Source organism: Rhyacophila brunnea, unplaced genomic scaffold (assembly GCF_057557595.1).
Source record: "Rhyacophila brunnea isolate RB1 unplaced genomic scaffold, BYU_Rbru_1.0 scaffold_7, whole genome shotgun sequence".
Taxonomy (NCBI): domain Eukaryota; kingdom Metazoa; phylum Arthropoda; class Insecta; order Trichoptera; family Rhyacophilidae; genus Rhyacophila; species Rhyacophila brunnea.
Window position 1 is genome coordinate 17418427 of NW_028233339.1, and position 20467 is coordinate 17438893.

Sequence of the window (20467 nt, forward strand, 5' to 3'; positions counted from 1 at the left end):
GTTTCAATACACAAGTTTTGAATAAATATTAAAATTAATCATATAATATAAAAGTTGCAGCTGTTTTGGTAGTCTTGTAAAATTTACTACAAAATTAAATCTGGCTGTTGGTCCAAAATTGTTCCCATTTAATGTATTCAATGGGTTAACTAATCCTCTCTTCCCGGATCTAGTACTACGCGGTGTCACCAACTGAATGCCGTACAAATATATAAAACGCGTAAAAACCCTAATATTTATTATATAAAATATCTACCTATAATAAAACAAGATAAGATGTTGCAAAGACCCATGTTGATGGTGTGCTTTCTCATCCTGATATTGCACAATAAGTTAGAAATGTAAATAATATCCCGCAATGTATTTTAATAGGCACCATAAATACTGCACAAACCTTCAACATATCAACCAAACTTTGTCAATATCAAATATTGCACAATACTCTCGATTGTTAAAATGAGTTCACATGCTGTGCTAATCAAAACTATTAAAATACGATATCGATTCCTTTTTGACGATTGTGGCACAATATCTGAGAATGCGAAAGCATCCTATCGACATTGAGTCTTTAAAGCAACCTTAAACCTCACTTTATTAGAGCGAAATACTTCACATTATACATAATTGCCTACGACTCCATGCTGGTTCAAATCATGTTTCTTATATTTTCTTCACGCATTCCATCCATCTGTGCGGTGCTCAGATGTCTCTCGTCCAGTCGGCAGCGCCGAAACATCCCATTTCCAATTAATCTTTTGTTCCAGCAAACTGATGTTATGGACGGTTAGCTGATACTTAATGCATGCACACTTCCAACAGTTTGAATATAATTTAGAATATAATGCTGTCTACCCCTACCACTACCCCAACGCTGACAACAAACTGTCAAAACATTCAAGATGAAATCACAGAAAATGAGCATAATGTAAGTCAAACTGCTAAAACCAGTTTGTCATCTGCAGGGTAGCAAAATAAATAATATATCTGGTAATTGAGTCGTGCGGTTGCATGATTGTAGGGAGCATAGAGGAAAATTAAACACGGTTATTAATATTAGTGGCTTTATTTCATTTAGGGGAGGGGTTCCCCAATAAATCTCTATGCACGGGCATGCATAAACACAAGATGACAATGACGACTGAGATTACAAACATATCACACCCAATTCTTTAGCAGAGAATCCAACAATCGTGTAATCTAAATTCCCAACACTAAGAACTGTTCTGCAATCCCAGACAAATCATGACAAAATAAAAACAATAAATATGAAAATGAGGAAAAGATATCTATGTTACATAAATATTAAAGAAAACATACTTCAATCACATAACATTATATTTATTGATTTCTCAAGGTCATAACATATCATGCCACCTCTTTGATAAGAATTGTCAATAGATAATAACAAGATACAGATATATTTGAGATAAATTATAATTATTTTGTACACTTTGCTCTGTAAAGGATCAACTGAAGATGAAGAGTATATAATTCTTATCACGATTCAGTGACTGACTGCAAATACTTCATTAATTAATGTGAATTTAGAAATATGACCATCATGATGTAGATCAGCAAGAAAAAAGGTTTATTTCCAGAATACATTAAATGTACAAGACGTATAAATGCAATTGAAAAGAGAAAATGTAATTTATACATTTCCAAACGCTTGAGACGTGATAAATAAATAATGTACATACATAAAAATGGAAAAAAATATTTCATTTATACATTGCAAAATCATTAATTATAAAAGATGCATAAATACTGATGAGTTTTAGGCTGTTCAAGTAACAAGAATGAATATTAAATGTAGTTTGAATACGAAAAGTTTCTCATACTAGTTGCATAAATTGCAGGCAAAATGCATAATGATACATGCAATTCATTCAAGTAGAGAAAAAATCAAGTTATTTTGGTATCGAGAGATACTAATGATATTAAATTTAGGCATTAACCCATTGGAGACAATCAGCGCCGCTGTTACAGGATTGCAGGTCATGGTGAAAATCAAACATTTTTAATAAGTTTAATTTTTTTTTTAAAGTTGAAATTATTTAATAGATGTAGTTATTTTATGATGTTAATTATATCCGATATATTTTTTGAGAATTAATTTGATCTATAAAATCCATTTTTTTTAAATTTGTCAAATAATGATCAGTTCGGTAGGTATGAGGTGTTTGAATATTTAGCTCCAGTTTTAGTATATCTTTATTTTATCATTTAAAGTTCTAACATGAACTCTTTTACCTTCGTCATTTTCTATAAAAAAGGCTAAAAAAACATAAAAACTATATTATCTTGATTGCACTGATACACAAATTTAACTTTAAATTTAAACAAATAATGGAAGAAATCAATACCTATAAATATTTAAAGGATGTAGTTGAATCAAATGAATAATAAATGAGTTATATCAATTTTAGTAATCAGAGTGCCTTTTTAAGTGATCCTGAAAAATCTACGTTGTCTCAAATAGGTTAAGGTATCATGAAATTTGGATCATTACATCAAGTCTGAACTGTTAACCGAAGGTTTAATTACAATTTTGACAACAAATTATGAACTACAAACCTACAGGGGAGAACTTTTCATATTCCAAACACTCGGCGGATGTTCTTCAATGTTTTTAGTGTTAATCACTAGTCATAGAAAATCACACATTGAAAAATGGCTGTAAACTCCTATTATAGCCACCATCTTTGGCCTGTTCTTATTATGCACACATAATGTAATATTAGGTGACATTAGGTTAAATAATGTTCTTTGACTTCACAGATGTTTGTTATCGTGATAGATTTTTGGTTGTCACCTCTTGTTCTGTCTCTTAAGACGTTTCGGGTTGTTACAGAAGCTATTCTCAAGAGATCTTTGCTCTTGAGAATGGCCTCTGCAATAAAACTGGAAACGTCGAGGAAAAGCGGAACATGCAGTGACAACCCAAAAATCAACAACGATATGTGACTGTTTGTCTAAATATTCTAAATACCGTTGGTTATCCACATATTGAAGTTTCAGCAGTATCTGCACAGTTATGGAATTGATTCATTGAATTGTGTCGGAATGCTTACAGTTTTAGATAGATACGAAAAATAATAATGTGAAGTGTGCAACAAATACCCTTAGTGTCAACAATTCACCGATAGTATTTACTCGTTTCAAAGCCACGGCTGGTGTGAGAGTACAACATGTTAGAATGGAATAAATTATACTACCTACCTGTGATTGACCGATCAATTTAAATGTATCTTTAAAGTTAGTTGACCAATACAGTTGTACTACGACCACTGTTGCGTTACTTCACATTTTTCGGATGGTGGGCAAATCTAATTTAAAGGGAATAGGCGTGTACTGACTGAGCGAGCAGCCTCAGGCATTTGCTTCCCGAAAATCCCTGTGCGAGGCAGCTCGCAAAAATACTAACGTCACGAGAGGCAACCGCGAGCAACACCTTTGAGCATCGATAAACCGACAACGATTGGATCGGTTGTGGCAATGCTCGGGCGAGGCGGCACATGCGTTTGCCTCGGGCTAGTCGCGTACTGACTGACTACGCTTTTTCCTCGCGAGGCTTTTACGTATATTTTCTATGGCGAAGCTGCCTTGCGACCACACGAGGCTGCTCGCTCAGTTAGTACGCACCTAATTATATATCATGAAAATGCTCAGCAAATGTTGATTTTAATTTCAATGCAAATAATTAAAGGAAGTGACATGTAAAAAAATATTGACTGCAGATAAAAAAACATTGTTACAGAGGATAGATTCGGTTTATACATGTCCGAAAGAAAGTAAGCTCAATTACATGATTATTTTATTCGTACAATCAATGGACATAAATCATCTGACTCTTAATTCTTGGAGGTGCTTTTGTATTGAGCGTTATTGCACACATATTTATAAACAGACAGAACTTCAAGGTAGATTATCTCATGCTGTGTTACTTCGTCTACATCTGCATAATAAACATTAAATTTATGTATGCGATAATAAACAAAAGAAAAATTTACACTCACCATAGTCCAATAAACATGAATTACATTAAAACACCCATATATAATAATGTAAATTAAGTAATCAACACATATCTTGTATACCTCCTCTGTTAAATGTTATTTTAACATGTCAATGAAAACCGATCAATTCAAGCAAATTTATAAGTACATAGAATTTATTCATGCAGATTAACTACATGTTTGTTACACACTACTGTTAACAAAATACATATTTTTGTTCAAATATTAGATGGAGTGGAGGACTCTTAGTCATATATACAGGGGCAGCTCGTGTCAAGCCGCAGTTTCTGATAAATGAAAATAAATATTGACAGTATTTCCACAAATTGTAGTGGCCGACCAGGAAACACAATAATAAACGAAGCGGGTTACCTTCTGGGTGCAGCTGTAAGGTATAATTCTCGAGTGTGGAAAATATGTAAACACATGCTGAAAAATATGTTTTTTTCAATAGTTACGTCTGTATCATAACAATCATGAAAATTAAACGAAACGCAAATTCAATATTCATAATATTAGAGAACATTCAGGTGGGTTTTGTATTTTTTGCGTTTCATTGGCCCGATCAACATTAAATCGTAAATCAAAGCTGGCTTCTTTATCTGTGTGCACTGGCTTACGCATGACTATCTTATCTTATTAATCAATTAAGTGCGACCGACCTTTGAAACGTGCCATTTATTTTATGTGTAATAAACATCCCCAAAAAGATACAAAAAGGTATAACGAAACAACAATTTTTGTGTCAAGCATTAATACCTGTATAGTAGTAAGCTTCTTTGCTAACTTGGAATAATAATAACTGTTTTAGGGTCGTACTAAATTGTTTTACAATAAATACAACTCGCTAGATAAAAAACAGTGATTTTATCTATGAACATAATATTTTTAACAGAAATGAGAAGTATGTCACCGAGTACAAAAAAAGTCCCAAAAACCTAATAAACATTTAAGTACACCTATCCATACACATTCTTACTGAGTAGGTGGGGGTGACATTTCAAGTGTCAACGGCTTTTGTAGTGAGTACAACTTTGACTCACTTAATGATAAATAATCTTCCACAATGTCTTTTAGCTTTTTTAAGAAAGAATTAATTGGGCACTTTCTTGAATACAAAAAAACTATACATATAGGATAAATAATACAACTTCTTGTCAATTTTATGATAATTGATTGTTTTCTCAACCACCATCACATAATGTTGGATTGTAAAGCACGATAGTTTACCACTGATTTCTTAAAGAAATTGTATCAAAAATATACAATATAAAAAAAAATCTGTAAATTATGAAACTTGGAGAAAATCAATATGAATTAAATAAATTGTTAAAAGTTTTTTGTATTCCACTAACCCTAGCCCCACCTGTTTTTATGACCACAAGCCACCACTACATATACGTATATACAAACCGGCAATTACATTATTAAATTGGAACTTCCAGCTCAGTGATTTTTATAGAGAAACCATAGTAGTCTCAATCTGAAAGAAAGATTCGACATCTTTGTATGTATGTACTCTTATTTGGCTCTTTCGTCTCAAAAGTTTGCCGACCCTTGACCAAACTCGTTGAAAGTTGATGATAGTAGATGATAAATTTATCTCACATAGACAGCGAGTCCATGCATCCAGCTGTATGATTATATACAATAAACATCAAGTCAGAAAATAAATGTTCATCCAAGTTTAAAATTTTCCTTTACCAGCACTACATCAGAAATTTAGATGATAATGAGTTTAAATAGAAATATGGATTGGCTAACAATTATTGTTATGAGAGATTATCGAGCGATTCTTGTCACTGGTATTTTTATAAGTAAAAATAAAAGTTAAAATAAATATTTTACAATGTGCTATTTAATTTAATTTAATTTAGAATACGTTTATGTTTGTTTATACTATCTTTGCTTTAACATAAAGCTAGTGGACTAAAGTAAAATATGTTCTTAGAATAACCTTTTTCTTAACAATAACAATAGCAAACACATTAAAAAAGCATTTTAAATACAAACAAAAACCTTATTTTAAAAAAGGTAAAACACAAAATTTCTAGAATAAGTATCAAACATTAATTAAAATAGCTTAATAATCTAGGTAAAAAAAATAATAACATTACAATCATAGTTTATCTTCACTAAACATCTTAATGTTATGACACGGCGACCACGTCCTTTCAACATATTATGTAGTCCATTTATATTATATATATACATTAAAACTTTATAATGGCAAATATATCTTCATTAGAATACTTAAATTATATAATTCAGGCATGGTTTATTGAGACCCGCCGACTCTTTGAGAGGCCGACCGTCGGTTCCACAGGTCACAGCGGTCGACCAGGCGGCAGTAGTATTTTTTAAATATCATACATCTCACTGAGAAATTCAGCCGAGACTGCCGATCGGATATTAACAATTTATAATAAACTCATATAAGGAAATTCAGTTATAACGTAATGTTTTTAGATCGGTCATTGGTTCGCCTCAAAGAGTTTCTCACGGAAATATTTAATCTTCTGCGCAAAGAAAGCCTCCAGGCCCTCGGCGCATCGGTAGAATTGAGAATCTTTCGGGTTGAAGTATCGACAGTTGTCGAATATTTTCGTCATATCTCCTATCAACTCGCTTAGCATGTTGTATGTTTTCTCATTAATTTTCTTCTCTATAGTTTGCAAATCTGTAAAAGATACATAGCATATTCAAATATTTGATTTACAAAATAAAAATGATATTATAGGAACTCAAAAAATAATATTCTATGACTTTTGTTATAATATCCTCGGACAGCGCTTTTTCTTCCTAAATCTCCCTGACGAGAACATCGGGAACAGGATTGCACGCTGACTCCACCTACGTAATTCGGGATGCATACCGTCTCCCTCCGGCGCATTTCCGTTCTTTTCGAGCCTTTTCACGACTGACGTAATCTCAGTGGAATAAATTAAAGCTATACAAATGAAAAGCACTCACCCATAGGTTCTTTGATGACTTTGTAATATGTGGGAGCCTCTCTGGGGTCTACGGGCTCCATGAAGGGCCAAGCATTCTTATGCATCTGTATCTGCTTGATGAGCTTCTTGAGGTTGTCGAAGTCTTTGATGGTCAGGTCCTTCATGTTAGCAAAGTTCACCGAGTTGTTTTTCTGGCAATTGGGGCAGACGTATTCGTCAATGTTGTCCGCTTCCGACTGCAAGATGCCCACACACCTGCCGTGGAACCAGTCCTGACACCGGTCACAGCAAATGTAAAACCTAAAAATAATAAACAATCAACGTGAAACAGAAGACCTTATATATAAGAATAAGGAAATTTTAAATATGAAAACGAAGCAAGATAACTAATGATTAAATTAGCAGCACGTCATTTCGCATAGAGATTATTGATAGCAGAATACACTCATGGTTCGAGATATAAACATCTCACTTTAATGTTACATTGAACTGTCATTATTTACGTCAACCATGGGCAATCTTTAAAGATCTACAGACAAGAACCAGTACAGCGAAACTAACACAAACGGCAAAACTAGCTTGAGACAAATAATATTATGTAAACTTATCAGTGATCTAGCTGGACAATCAAATGTTTACTAATCAACTCACTGTGAATTATCATAAGGTTGCTTGCAGAGGCAGTAGAGCTCCTGGGTGTCTCTGGCGTGTTTGCATTCACTGCACACAAATTCGTTGATGGTCTTGCTCATCTCTTCCGTGATGCCCACGCATTCCCCGTGGAACCAGTTGCTGCAGTGCTCGCAGCCAACGTAGAATCTGACAATCACACACACCAAAGATGAAGAAAATGTGCATTTTAAATAATCTATTACAGGCGGACCTCGACATACGAACGTTCGACTTTCGCACAATTCGCTATTTCGCACATTTAAAAAAAATCGTTTTTTTAAAACGTCGCGCTGGCCGTGGGGTTAAGATATCCCCTTCTCGCTCGCTCACAGGCAAGTGCATTTCTTGCGTCACTTGCATCCTGCTCGCACCCGTCACTTTGCTTGTGAGCTAGCTAGGATAGGTTTAGTCTTGCGCAGGAGCGCGTGCGGGCGTGTGATGTTGTGCGTTTTGCTAATTTTCTTCATTTGAAATATTTCACCCTAAAAATTTATAAACATGAGAGAGAAACGGAAAAACTGCAGTGTTGATACGAACAAAAAGAAATCAAGGACTTATAAAATTCACATGACGTTCTGATTGCGGTGAATCTTTTGCTTCAATCGGACGTTCGTATGATACAAACAGGTCTACTACGATATGTTCAATTTTGAAAAATAAAAATAAAATTAAGGAATACGTTCAAAATTGTGGTATTATCTTTAAAGGTTGTTTCCAAAGGACACGGCATAGTTATGGATGAAATGGAAAAATATTTGTCATCATGGATCGACGACCAACATTAAAAAGATTATTCAATTATTCAAGCGAAGGCTCTTAGTTTAACACGATTTTTCAAGCAAGTAACGGTTGGTTTATATTAAATTCACTGGAAAATCGGCTGATGCGGATAAAGATGCTGCAAAAGAATTTATTTCCTCATTATCCAAAATTATTGAAGATGGAGAATATTCCTCTAGCCAAATATTTAATGTAGATGACACAGGTTTATTTTGGAAAAAAATGCCTAGTCGTACATTCTTATCTAAGGAAGAATCAGTTGCCCCTGGGCATAAACCTTCTAAAAACCGATTGACATTGCTTCTTGGTGGAAACTTGGCTGGTGATTTAAAATTGATGCCAATGTTAATTTATCAACCAGAAAATCCCCGAGCATTGAAAGGAAAGGATAAAGAATTGCTTCCAGTAATCAAATAAAAAAGCCTGGGTACTACTTTAATATTAAAAGATTGGTTCACATTACATTTCGTGCCAGCAGTTAAGCAATATTGTAAAGTTAATGATTTACCATTTAAAATATTTTATTTAAAATAAGAAAAAGAAGAGTGGCAAAGAGTTAACTCTTGATAACTTTTTAAGGGGAACACCCGCAAACCCCACTTAAACATGTCTCTTAAACATCTTATATTTACTTGATAAATAAATATTTCAAAATACCCATTTTTTTTTTTACTTCCCTCTACTTTCGAACATTCAACATTCGCACACCTTTTCAGGAACCAATTATGTGCGAAAGTCGAGGTCCTCCTGTATTATTATCCTAAGACATTTTGGAAAACGCACCGAATTTCTCATTTGAATGACACTTTATTAACATTTTAACATCTTCATTTCGATCTGTGCACTACCGAATGTCTACCAATTGATTTGGACACATTTGAGAATTGTCCTGATGATTTTACAGGTACGTGATGTTTCTATCCGATGTTTCCTTACATACCATATACGTTTGCCATATTTACTATTCATGTTTAATCACATTTTTGTCGCTTAACCCGATCGGCGCGTTAAGTTTCCATACAAAAGATGTACAGTCCGCGGTAGGTTTTTCGAAATGTTATTCTTTGCTGTATTATAATAAATACGGCAGTTAAAAATTGTGGCTACAACTGTTATCATGCCTAGATACATAAGGATCCAAGTGCCACACTAAAACACATAATGGAGTGTTGAATTTAGCTGTGTTTACTTTAACAAAACTACCGTATTGCTTTGTTCCGATAAACTCTGTAGCCATTTTCGATGACAAAGCACTCGACTTCAAAACAAGTGCGCCATGAAGACAATTAATCACTGACTAATTTTATTTTACTAAACACCAAAATGCCATAAAAATTATTGAAAATAATAGCTTTTATTGGTGATTTATGAATTAATGTTAATTAGTGTAAGTTTTATTGATGACAAATCCATTAAAATTGGATGGTAGTCACCAGTTTTATTTCGTGGCATAGATTGTGTCAGCATTTTACATGTTTTATGGGCCATTCTAATTTAAGCGTAAAGATAAGTCCACACTGGTTGAAAATATTATAATAATTTTTTGTTTTTTTTTTTTAGTGAAACTTGGATTTTGTAGATTACTTTTCAGTTTTATTGTGTTATGTTAGTGATTGTCATTTTATGTTTTGTAAAAAAAACAATATTTATTTTTTAAATTGCGTAAATTTTTCCAAGTGCTATAAAAACTTTTTTTTGGGTAAGGTTTTAAAAATTTATAAGCATTAAATTGTACGCGAAGATAATATGTAATATAGTTGAAAAGTCAATATTCCATGATTTATATTTTATATTATATTTTATACCTACCCGTGTGTTTTTTTAGCAAAAATTTATACGTTTTATATATTCCTTCATGGTAATTCGTAATTTATTGGTAAAACTTGCAATCCTCTAAAATATAATAATATATTTTTTTTCATTCCGTGTGGACGCATCTTTACTAAATATTTACGACTTTCAATAATGAGCTCGATTTATGACTTTGAAACAATTGGGGAGACACATGAGTAATAAATGACATAATCCAGAACACAAGTTCAAGTACATTTTTAGAAATATTATGACAAATTTCTTTTCGTTTTTTGGTTGTCTTTTTCGTATTCCCGCACATGATGTAAAAATCGCGGTGAATTCAACTTTACACGGTAAATACTCGGCGCACACTCAACTCGAATGAAATATATTTTGTATACCTACTGCGCAGCCGCGAAAAATAGCGCGTAGATTTGAACTGATGCAATCGTACCGGCGAATCTCGATAGATCGAGGGGGTTCGAAAGATCGATGTTTATGAAATTAAAACAACATATTTTGGACAAAGTTATCGATATGGCGGTACGAACACGAATCAGAGCATTTTTCAATACAAAAATTAATACTATGCGTGAAGTATTTCCTACTTTACCGACATTTCAATTTTCGATATCAACAGTTGCGACATCCGCCCAGTATCAGAGCTTATGTAAAAAACAACATATGTCCCATCCGCGGCGATCGGGTTAAGACTTTCTAATTCTGTATTGACAGATAGACTCACATATTTTAATTCAAATATTGTATGTACACATTGGCGAACATCATTTTTTTCCGGGGAGAAAACCATAATCTTGGTACAATTCACCATGTACCTACATAATATTGTCTGACTGTCGCTGATTTAATTCCATAGATAAACAACTATATAATATGAGGAGTCTAATTACAATAAGCGACAAGTCCACAATTCAATATTTTCAGGATATATAAATATTTTTTTTCGTAGGGTTATGTCGCGTTTTGGAATTTATAGATCAATACATATTGTGTAAAATTATACAAAGAATACGTGCGTATTTTTTTCTCGATTTTGACCAAATGTGGACTTATCGCTTTTTGGAATTAGACCCTCATATATTGTATTATTCCAAATTTGATTTTTTTTAAATACTTCTTTACACACTTTTTTTTTCATTGAATAATTAATTACCTAGATATTTGAGGCTACCAATTTACATAGATAACAATAGTCATAATAGGCGGTTCTCGTGGTGCAGTGCGTAACGCGCTGGCCTGCCACCCAAAGGTTCTGGGTTTGATCCCGATGAGGACACAATATTTATGTGATTTTCTGAAAGCCTGGGTGTTTGTGATTGTTCAAAATTACTAATAACCAACTTCGACGAAAAAGCAAGGACATGGTTATTAATAATTCTAAAAAAAAAAGTTGCCATTGCAACATATGAAACAAATTTAAATCCTTATTTTATTATACAATCTGACATGAAAGACATAATAATATAACAAAGGGTGATAAATATAATATCTACATATTTATACCAATCCACTACGGGATGAAGGGCTCTGCAACCTAATTCTGCTCCTATTGGTTATACGAATAGCTATATTTATAGAAATTTGTATCTACCTACTTATTGTTATCGTCAACATCATCAACCAGGATCAATCCACTCACTGCTGGATGGCGGTTATCCTAACATGATTCTACTCTTCTTGGTCATATGATTACTATATTTTTCAAAATTTGTGATTTTATATACCTACCCATTTATATTGTCATCAACCTGTATCAACCCATTGCTGGATGAAGGCCTCTCTAAACTGATTCCACACCTTTGGGTCATATAAATTCCTATTCTTATCAGAATTAGTGATTTTATATACTTATTTATATCATCAGTGTCATCAATCCACTGCTTGATGTCATTTATCAACATCTATTTCGATATGAATGTCCCGCACCAGGAAACTATATTATTTAAGGTTAAAATTTTAATTCGAAATTTGATTTTTTAAATATTATTCTATGGCTGCAAGCATTTATTTTTTGTAGACAATTAAACAAAATAATAATAACTGCTAAGCTAACCTTCTTCTATTATCTAAATGGGACCGCGGAAGATTAATATTCAAGTTACATTGGATCGCTATTTATGATAATCACATATGTGCTTATATTGCTTTATATTCGAATGATTGAGTTGTATAATTGTATAATTATTTTTCATATTTAAATGCAATTGATTTAATGAAACATTTATATACCTACACATATATTGTATCAATAAGTCAGCATATGACCCCAAATTTATATTGGCAGTGACGATTTGCAAATCGTATAACTGACAAATCAGCGAAATTTCAAACTGCCTGAGGTGAGTGAAAATCCATCCCGAAGGGAAAACTACGGCACCGTCTATGCATACTTTACAATTTTATTAAAATCAAACAGCGTGTCATTAGGACGCCAAGCTGTCGAGACAGACTGGCGACAGCCAGCTGGCTCTGCTAGTATACTATTGAATGGGCGAGAATGAAGAAAAAAATGACTCACTTAGTATCATCATAGGGTGTCTGACAAATGCAGAGTAGCTTTTCTTTTTTGACCCGGTGGTGCTTGTTGGAGCGCGCGGGAGTGTGTGGCTGCGGGTGCGAGTGGGGAGGAGTGAGGGGAGGAGCGAGGGTCCGGGCAGAAGGGGGCGGAGGGCGTCGCCTCGAGACGCCACGCACCTCTTCCTGTTTGCTCCTCTCCGCTCGGGTGCGAAGCGCCAACTCCGTCGATAGTTCCTTCTGAAAAATATATCCACTGTCAGAATATCCTCCTACTGCTCCCTGTGATGAATGGGAGATATGCGCAGCTAAACTGACATTGACACACTATGTTACAATATTTTTATTATTAAATGTCAAAGTTTCATATTGTTTCTACATGAATTATAAAAATGATCTTGAATTTGTGCAGTTTGTGAGGATGCAAAGTGAAAAGACAAGTTATTTATAGGATTAAATTATTTAGAATGTCATCTTCAACATCACAAAAATGATGCATCAGAAAGAACTATTCACGATATATTTTTAGCAGCATAGTTAGTGAAAATTATTAGACAAGAATATTTTTTTTCGGATTGCTCTTGTAAAATATACAAGCCTTACTGACCGATGACGAAAATGGTCAAGAAATAATAACCTGAATTTCAATTCCGAGTTCCTTCTCGAGGAGGCCTCTCTTCTTGATGATGTCCTTCTTGAGAAGCTCCTTTTGACGGAAGAGCAACAGCTGCAGCTTGGAGTGGTGTGCGGCACGACGTCTCTCCTCTGCGCCCCCACCCGACGACAGTGGTGTTGTCGCTGATGACGGGGAAGGGTTGGGAGAAGAAGGTACGTTGGCGGGGGCCTGGGAGGGGGAAGACGCCGGCCGATACGTGCGAGATCTACTAGGAGGCGGAGCGGGTTTCACCTCGTCTGCGCTTTCATGCTTCTCCCTGTCCCTGTGAAAATATTTCTTATTAGAACACTGTTTCATATCGTCACCGTTCAGGCAAAAGTCACCAAACCTAAAAATGGCAGTTTTGAGTTGAGTATGTCACTCGAAGCGTAAAATTATGTTCTTTAAGATGCAAAAGTCACCACGGTACATTAGTTAGTAAAATTTTCCTTAAATCGGAATTATTTGTTTTTCACTAAATGACTTTCGATAAAATCTTAACAAGCATAAATCATTATAGGCGAATAGACATTATTGACTCTATAAAAAAATAAATTATTCGTTATAAATATACAAGCAAAAGTCCCTATACTATGGATGGTGAGTTTTACTGATTTGTCATTTGAAAACATCTAATACTTGTCTGAAATACGCAAAAATAACCAAACAGGAATAGTTTGTTATAATAAGATCGCTTTGATCTAAATTAAATCAAACAAAACTCGCCATAGCGTAATGGTGACATTTGTCTGTTCGTAAATGCAGCACAGCGATGACGAAATAAACAAGCAAAAGTCACCATCCAACCATAGAGAGTTGTGATTGACAATTATTTTCGTTTATGGTCATTTTCATCTATGATTACACTTGCATCGTGTCAACTGTCATTGAACGTTTGGATTTTCGAGTTACGATATTGTTTCAATTGTGGATTGTTTGGGACTAATTGTTGTTATATTACCAGATTCCGTAATGCTTTGCAAGATTTGTAATATTTATTTGTCGAACAGGAGTTCTGTTATCATGCATTACTCGAAATATCACAGTGCATCAAGTGACGTTGAAATTGTTGTACCGGTAAGTGTTTGTCGAAAACAAAACTTTTTATTCAATTCCCAATGAAATTACAATGAAATATTTGTGTTATATTCAATAAAGACATTAAAGTGAATCGACTGAAATTGTCTTATTTACCATATTAATTATTTGGAGGTTATACTTGATAATGAAGTACTTTTCTTGTATTTCAGAGTGCTTCAACTGAATTTATTGAAGATGGATACAGAATATCCGGTACACAACATAATTTAAGCACTATGAACGTCAATGAATCTGATGTTAACTCTGCCCCTGCGGTAAATTTGTTTTCATATTCATTTTAGCATAATTAAGGTGTTTTGTTCCACACCTAAGTTCTGAATTTAATGTAAAAAATATTATTTATGTTTCAGAGTACAACCTATGATTCTATGCATTGTAAAGATGTATTAAATCAAAATCCCCATATCATGGAAATTAATGAAGTTGATTCCAATGACGATACCCAGGATGTGAGTTAACTTTAACAGAACCAACCAATTGTATTGTTTTTATTATACTCCACGAAGTTTACTGAAGAACAAAAAGTATTAATATGCTCCGAATACTGGAATTTAGGTGAGTATTGTCGTCAAAAGGATTTTATATTGAACAACACAAAGACTGTTGAAATTAAATGCAGAAAGGTAAAGCCACCTCTCAAGAAACGATCGAATGCGAAGCAATACTATTTTATTAAGGATAGCAGTGAAGAAAGAGTTTGCCGAGACTTCTTTTTAAAAACATTATGTATCAGTAATGACCCTGTTAACAAAGCTTACGAAAATGCCAATGAATTTAATATATTTAACAGCGAAGATCAGAGGGGTAAGCATGTTCCAGCTAACAAGCTACCCAACAGCATGATAGAACTAATTAAGGAACACATTGAAAAATTTCCTGTAACGGAGTCACATTACGTAAGAAAATCATCGAGCCGGCAATATTTAGACAGTAAATTATCGATATCAAAAATGTTTGCACTGTTCACAGAATTTTGCAAAGGAAAGGATGTCATACCTCCAAGCATCACATCTTACAAAAGGATATTTTGCAAGGACTATAATTACTCCTTTTTTAGACCGAGAAAAGACCAGTGTGCTCTCTGCACAAAATATAACGCAATGAAGGACGGTGACGAGAAGAAACAATTGGAGAAAAACTACACCGAACATAAAAACAGGGAGAGGGAAGCCAACATCGACAAAGCTATGGACAAAGAAAGGGCAACTCGAGAAAACACTTTTGCAACAGTAACCTTTGATTTACAGAGTGTTTTACAAATTCCAAGTAGCGATGTCTCACCTCTGTATTACAGCAGAAAACTCTGTTGCTACAATTTGACAATTTATGAAGGAGCTCCGCCTAATAATGCTTTCTGTTATGCTTGGCATGAGGTAAATGGCAAGCGTGGTAGCATCGAGATTGGTACATGCTTGTATAGTTATATGACTAACTTGCCAAGCAATATAAAAGAAGTGTCCATTTTTAGTGACACGTGCGGTGGCCAGAACCGCAATCAAAATATAGTGGCCTTTTTGATGTACGTGGTGCAGAGCTCAGACAATATTGAAGTATTGGAGCAAAAGTTTTTAGAATCCGGACATTCAATGATGGAATGTGACAGTATGCACAGTGCTATTGAGAAACAGAAGCGATTCATGAGTGTGTATACGATGCATGATTGGATAAACATTTTTTCAGCTGCTCGATCTAATCGCAATAAAAAACCGTATACCACAAAAGAACTGAAATACAGCGATTTTTATGATTTGGGTCTCCTGTCCAAACAAGTATTAAAAAATAAAACCAGGAACACGGCTGGGCAAAAAGTTAACTGGTTAAAGGTGAAATGCTTCAGATTTGAAAAACAAAGTCCTTCAATTATAAAATATAGGTATGGCCATTCCGGCGAATATTTAGAAATTAATATTGCTCTTCGGAATCTTGCTCCAACATTTCCAAATATATTGTCAAAGGCGTATAATAAGCCTCTACCAATAAGTTCACAGAAACATAAAGACTTAATGGTATTATGTGAAAAAGGTGTGATACCCCAAGAATTCCACCACTGGTACCAATCTCTGCCGAGCTCAACCAGCGTTATTAATAGGAATGCAGAACCTGATGTCGGAAGTGATACCGACGAGGAGTAGTTTTTAATTATTATCCGTTAATCTTTCTTTGCTTTCATTATGTTATTACTTAAATTTCAAATTTTTTCGTTGGTTTGTTATTAGCATTAGTTTTACAGTCAAACAAACCACTTAATTCATTAACTTTATGTATTTATATCTTAAAACACAAAAATAAACATGTTAAAAGACTATTTCATTCAATAAAACTTATTATTTACCACTTTATCTTCATTATTACTTATATCAATACCTGTCACTATCCTTATTTTGGCTAACATTGTTCAGATTATTAACAAGCAAAAGTCACCAAACCATAAATTGAGCTACCTTGCCTCCTTCAAAGCCTTCCAGATTTTTTAATTAGCATCAAAAAGTAAAAGTAGCTTAAAGAAATTGTAAAGAAGACATGAGAAAATAATGTAATGTGGATAAAACCATAAAAACATGTAAATCTGATTTTTCCTGCATTTTCAAACTTTCAAATTGCGATATCTCAAAACTATGTTTTTAGGGTTGGTGACTTTTGCCTGAACGGTGACGATATGATGAATTCATAGATTATTTAATTTTCAATGACAAGGAAGGTAACAGATTTAAGGGCTTATAATGAATGTAAAAATATAGTTTGGATATACAGTACACCCTCAGTAATCCGCCGCTCGATTATCCGACAACTACTATAATCCGTCGTTATTTTTACTAGTTGAAAGCACAAAATCAAGCTCTATAATTCGCCGGATACGTTTGAGTTGCGCACGCTGCTCAACGCCCCGCCGAACATGTCTACCCTGGAAGGGGCCTAAGCCATTCAAGAAAATCTGCCTCACTGAACAACTAGTTGTGTCAAACTAAAAAAAAATTTGTATTATAAATACAGTAAAATCTCGTTAGTAAGAACACTGATAATTCAAAATTCGCCGTAATTTGAAATTTTCCTGAAAAAAAAAGTCCCATGAACACTATTTTCATATAAAACCATATTCGAAATGACATGTTCAAACACGCGCGTCAATATCATTTTACTCCCTACTTTAATTATAGTTTGTCATATTATGGCTACGGCCGTATGTTGTAGCTTAACCACTGGAGAATGACAAAAGAAATGGTGTATTTAAAAAAAACACTACCTTATTCTTAGGTCAATAATTATTATAAAGCAATCATTATTCATAAGATGTTTATCACACTTGAATGGTCAAAGCAGTGTTGCCAAGTCAAAATTTTTAATTTCAGTAGAATGTGTAAAAAAGATTCAGTAGATTCGACAAAATATCAGTAGATTTCTGTTTTAGGAAAAAAATTTCGCCGCGGGCCGCAGATTCCCAAGTTTTCAAAAATAGCTAGTTTTTTTCCCGGCTGGTGGGAATTTTGTGAAATGAAGAAATATCAGTAGATTTCAGAAAATATCAGTAGATTCAGTATATTGCCAAAAATATCAGTAGATCTACTGAAATTTCAGTAGACATGGCAACGCTGGGTCAAAGACATAGCTTATAATAATTATCTTTAGAATCATTTTCAAATGTGTTAATCTTGTCGATTTTTTGAATAATAAAATGCCTAATTCTTGTCAAATTTGGGATCACAGAGATTATCAATATAATTTTTTATCGTGAATATTTTACAAAAATTATCTCGTAATAAATTATACTAATGGTTTTATAAATGCGTTTAAAAATTAATAAATGTAAAAAATCTTAACACCACTGCACAGTTATGTACCGAAATATGACTATATTCTGAAATATTAGAGCGAGAGGTTTAAAAGAATACTATTTTATGTAATAAAAATACTTTATGCAGTCATCAAATGTTTAAAATATCTATAAAGGATAATAAGGCTTCAAAATTATATAAATAGATTATCTACAACGTTTAACCCTTAGACTGCGTATGGCATGTAAACATGCCATAGACTTTATCTCGTATTTTTGACCAAACTAGAAGAGACACTTGTGGATAATATGCTTTAAAAATTAGTTCAAACCTTTAGGTAGACATATCAGGCAACAGATCATAAAAATGTCAAGTAAAACACAAGGAAATATATTTTTGAAAAGAACACTCGTTATTCAGTCGTTTGAATCGCGCGCCATTGCGAAGACGGGTGTACTAGTTGCGTCACCAGGGTTATCAAAACAAAACATTGGTCATGCATCGAAAAGTGTGCATCGATAATATTTTTATTTACCTTTTAATTAATTATTATGATTACGTTAGTGTTATGTATTTTTTCTTAGTGATTTGTGATCTCGATAGAAACATTTTGAAGATTTGTTTTTAGTATTTTTTGTCATTATAAATATAAGTGAAATAATTATTTCACCCACCAAAATGTCACTACCAGATAATATTATCGAAGAAATAATGCTGGAAAATATTTTATCGATGCACAGCTCTCCAGTAAATTTGTTTGGCTTTGTTCATAATGGGTAATAATTTTTATTTTTATGTGCCACGAAACTGTGTTAGCTCTGTTCACATGCTCATATTATGCCTGGCGATTATTCGACAGGCCCTTTGTACAATGAAAAAGCCGACGGCGCCTCATAAATTATATTATAATAAAATAATAATAGTTTAGCAGTGCGGTAATTATTTTTAGTGTTTTATTCTCCAAAACATCCTAATGAATAAGTGGATGACATTATTTTATGGCGACGAAAATAAATATAGCTTCAGAATTTGAAACGGTAATAAAATTAGAGTTTACGACTTACTAAATGCGATAAGCGATAACCCACTGATTATTCCACAAGTGATTTAGTAATATATCTGTCATAGACCGTAACCAACTACGGCAGCATGTACTCAACACAGCCCTGTGTATGACAAATACAAACGCGGCGAATTTCTCGGTAGTATGTGTTGAAACCGTCTATGTGAAGAGTGGACGGCCGCCATTTTGAACGCGCGGTCAAAGCTTGGATATTTTTTAGCGTCTTCACTTTCTTCGATTTATTTTAGTGAGAATGTAACGAATATAGTTTATTTCTTGGTGCATTTGGAATAACTGATATATAGTTCATCTAGTAATCTATTTTTTAATTTTGGAATCGATCTGTTTTAGCTGTAGTGAGCGTTTTAACAGATCACTTGACTGAAAATAAATTCCCGCGAAAATGGCTCGCAGCGAAAGGGTTAAGGAGTGTCCAGGATCATGGTTTGAAAATACAATAAAAACTCAATTTCGACCTTCGACGAGCACGTGGGCCGTTAATGAGGTTTTACTGTAAAATTTTAATTTGCTAGTACAAATTTCTCAAAAAATTATTTTTACGAAATACCTATTTTAATTTTTACCATATTTTGTATGTATGCACAATAATCCGCCGCTTTCACTAATTCGACACTTGTCTGGTTTTTGGGGTGGCGGATTACTGAGAGAGTACTGTATCTATTTTGAAGCCAGTGCATTTAAACATTGATGATTTATCATCATTGGAATCAAAACGATATGGACGGACAATCACCTATCATGGTGAGCAGCAGAAGGGCGCTGCCTCTTCTTAGGCGATGCCTCAATCCAGTCGTCGTCATCGAGGTGCCGATTTGCAGCGGACGGTGGGCGTCGGCGTGGCGGTGGGTGCGGAGGGTCAAGAGGAGCGGGTGTGACCTGTGAGTGGCGAGTAGGAGGAGCCGGCGGGTGCGAAAGGCTCGTCGCTCCTGCCGGCTCCGGCTTCATCTGCTTCTCTTGATAACGTTGCAACTGCAGAAGCTTCTCTTCTATTTCGGGATTCAGATTTTCTTGCTTCAAGGCGTTTTTAATGGCTAAAAAAATTAAACATAGCACAATCAGATCGAGGGAGTTATGTCTATAGTAGTAAATAATTGTCACGAATA

General features: G+C 34.1%; 2 protein-coding genes across 3 annotated transcripts in view; one reads left to right on the forward strand and one right to left on the reverse strand.

The window, feature by feature from the left end:
• Nucleotides 1-5858: 5858 nt before the first annotated feature.
• E(bx) (nucleosome-remodeling factor subunit NURF301 E(bx)) overlaps nucleotides 5859-20467 on the reverse strand; it is a 38628-nt gene continuing 24019 nt past the window's right edge. For both annotated transcript variants that reach the window (XM_085958444.1, XM_085958443.1), the window contains 6 exons: nucleotides 20098-20395; nucleotides 13392-13692; nucleotides 12759-12994; nucleotides 7625-7792; nucleotides 6993-7273; nucleotides 5859-6699 (listed from right to left, as the gene is read on the reverse strand). In XM_085958444.1, coding sequence (XP_085814570.1) covers nucleotides 6494-6699; nucleotides 6993-7273; nucleotides 7625-7792; nucleotides 12759-12994; nucleotides 13392-13692; nucleotides 20098-20395 — 1490 coding nt within the window. In that variant the 3' untranslated portion in view covers nucleotides 5859-6493. The remainder of the gene's footprint in view (nucleotides 6700-6992; nucleotides 7274-7624; nucleotides 7793-12758; nucleotides 12995-13391; nucleotides 13693-20097; nucleotides 20396-20467) is intronic.
• On the forward strand, nucleotides 14344-14968 carry LOC147064552 (uncharacterized). Its single transcript, XM_085957613.1, has 3 exons — nucleotides 14344-14486; nucleotides 14660-14764; nucleotides 14861-14968. Exons 1-3 carry the CDS (start codon nucleotides 14382-14384, stop codon nucleotides 14966-14968), a joined length of 318 nt encoding a protein of 105 aa, XP_085813739.1. The 5' UTR covers nucleotides 14344-14381.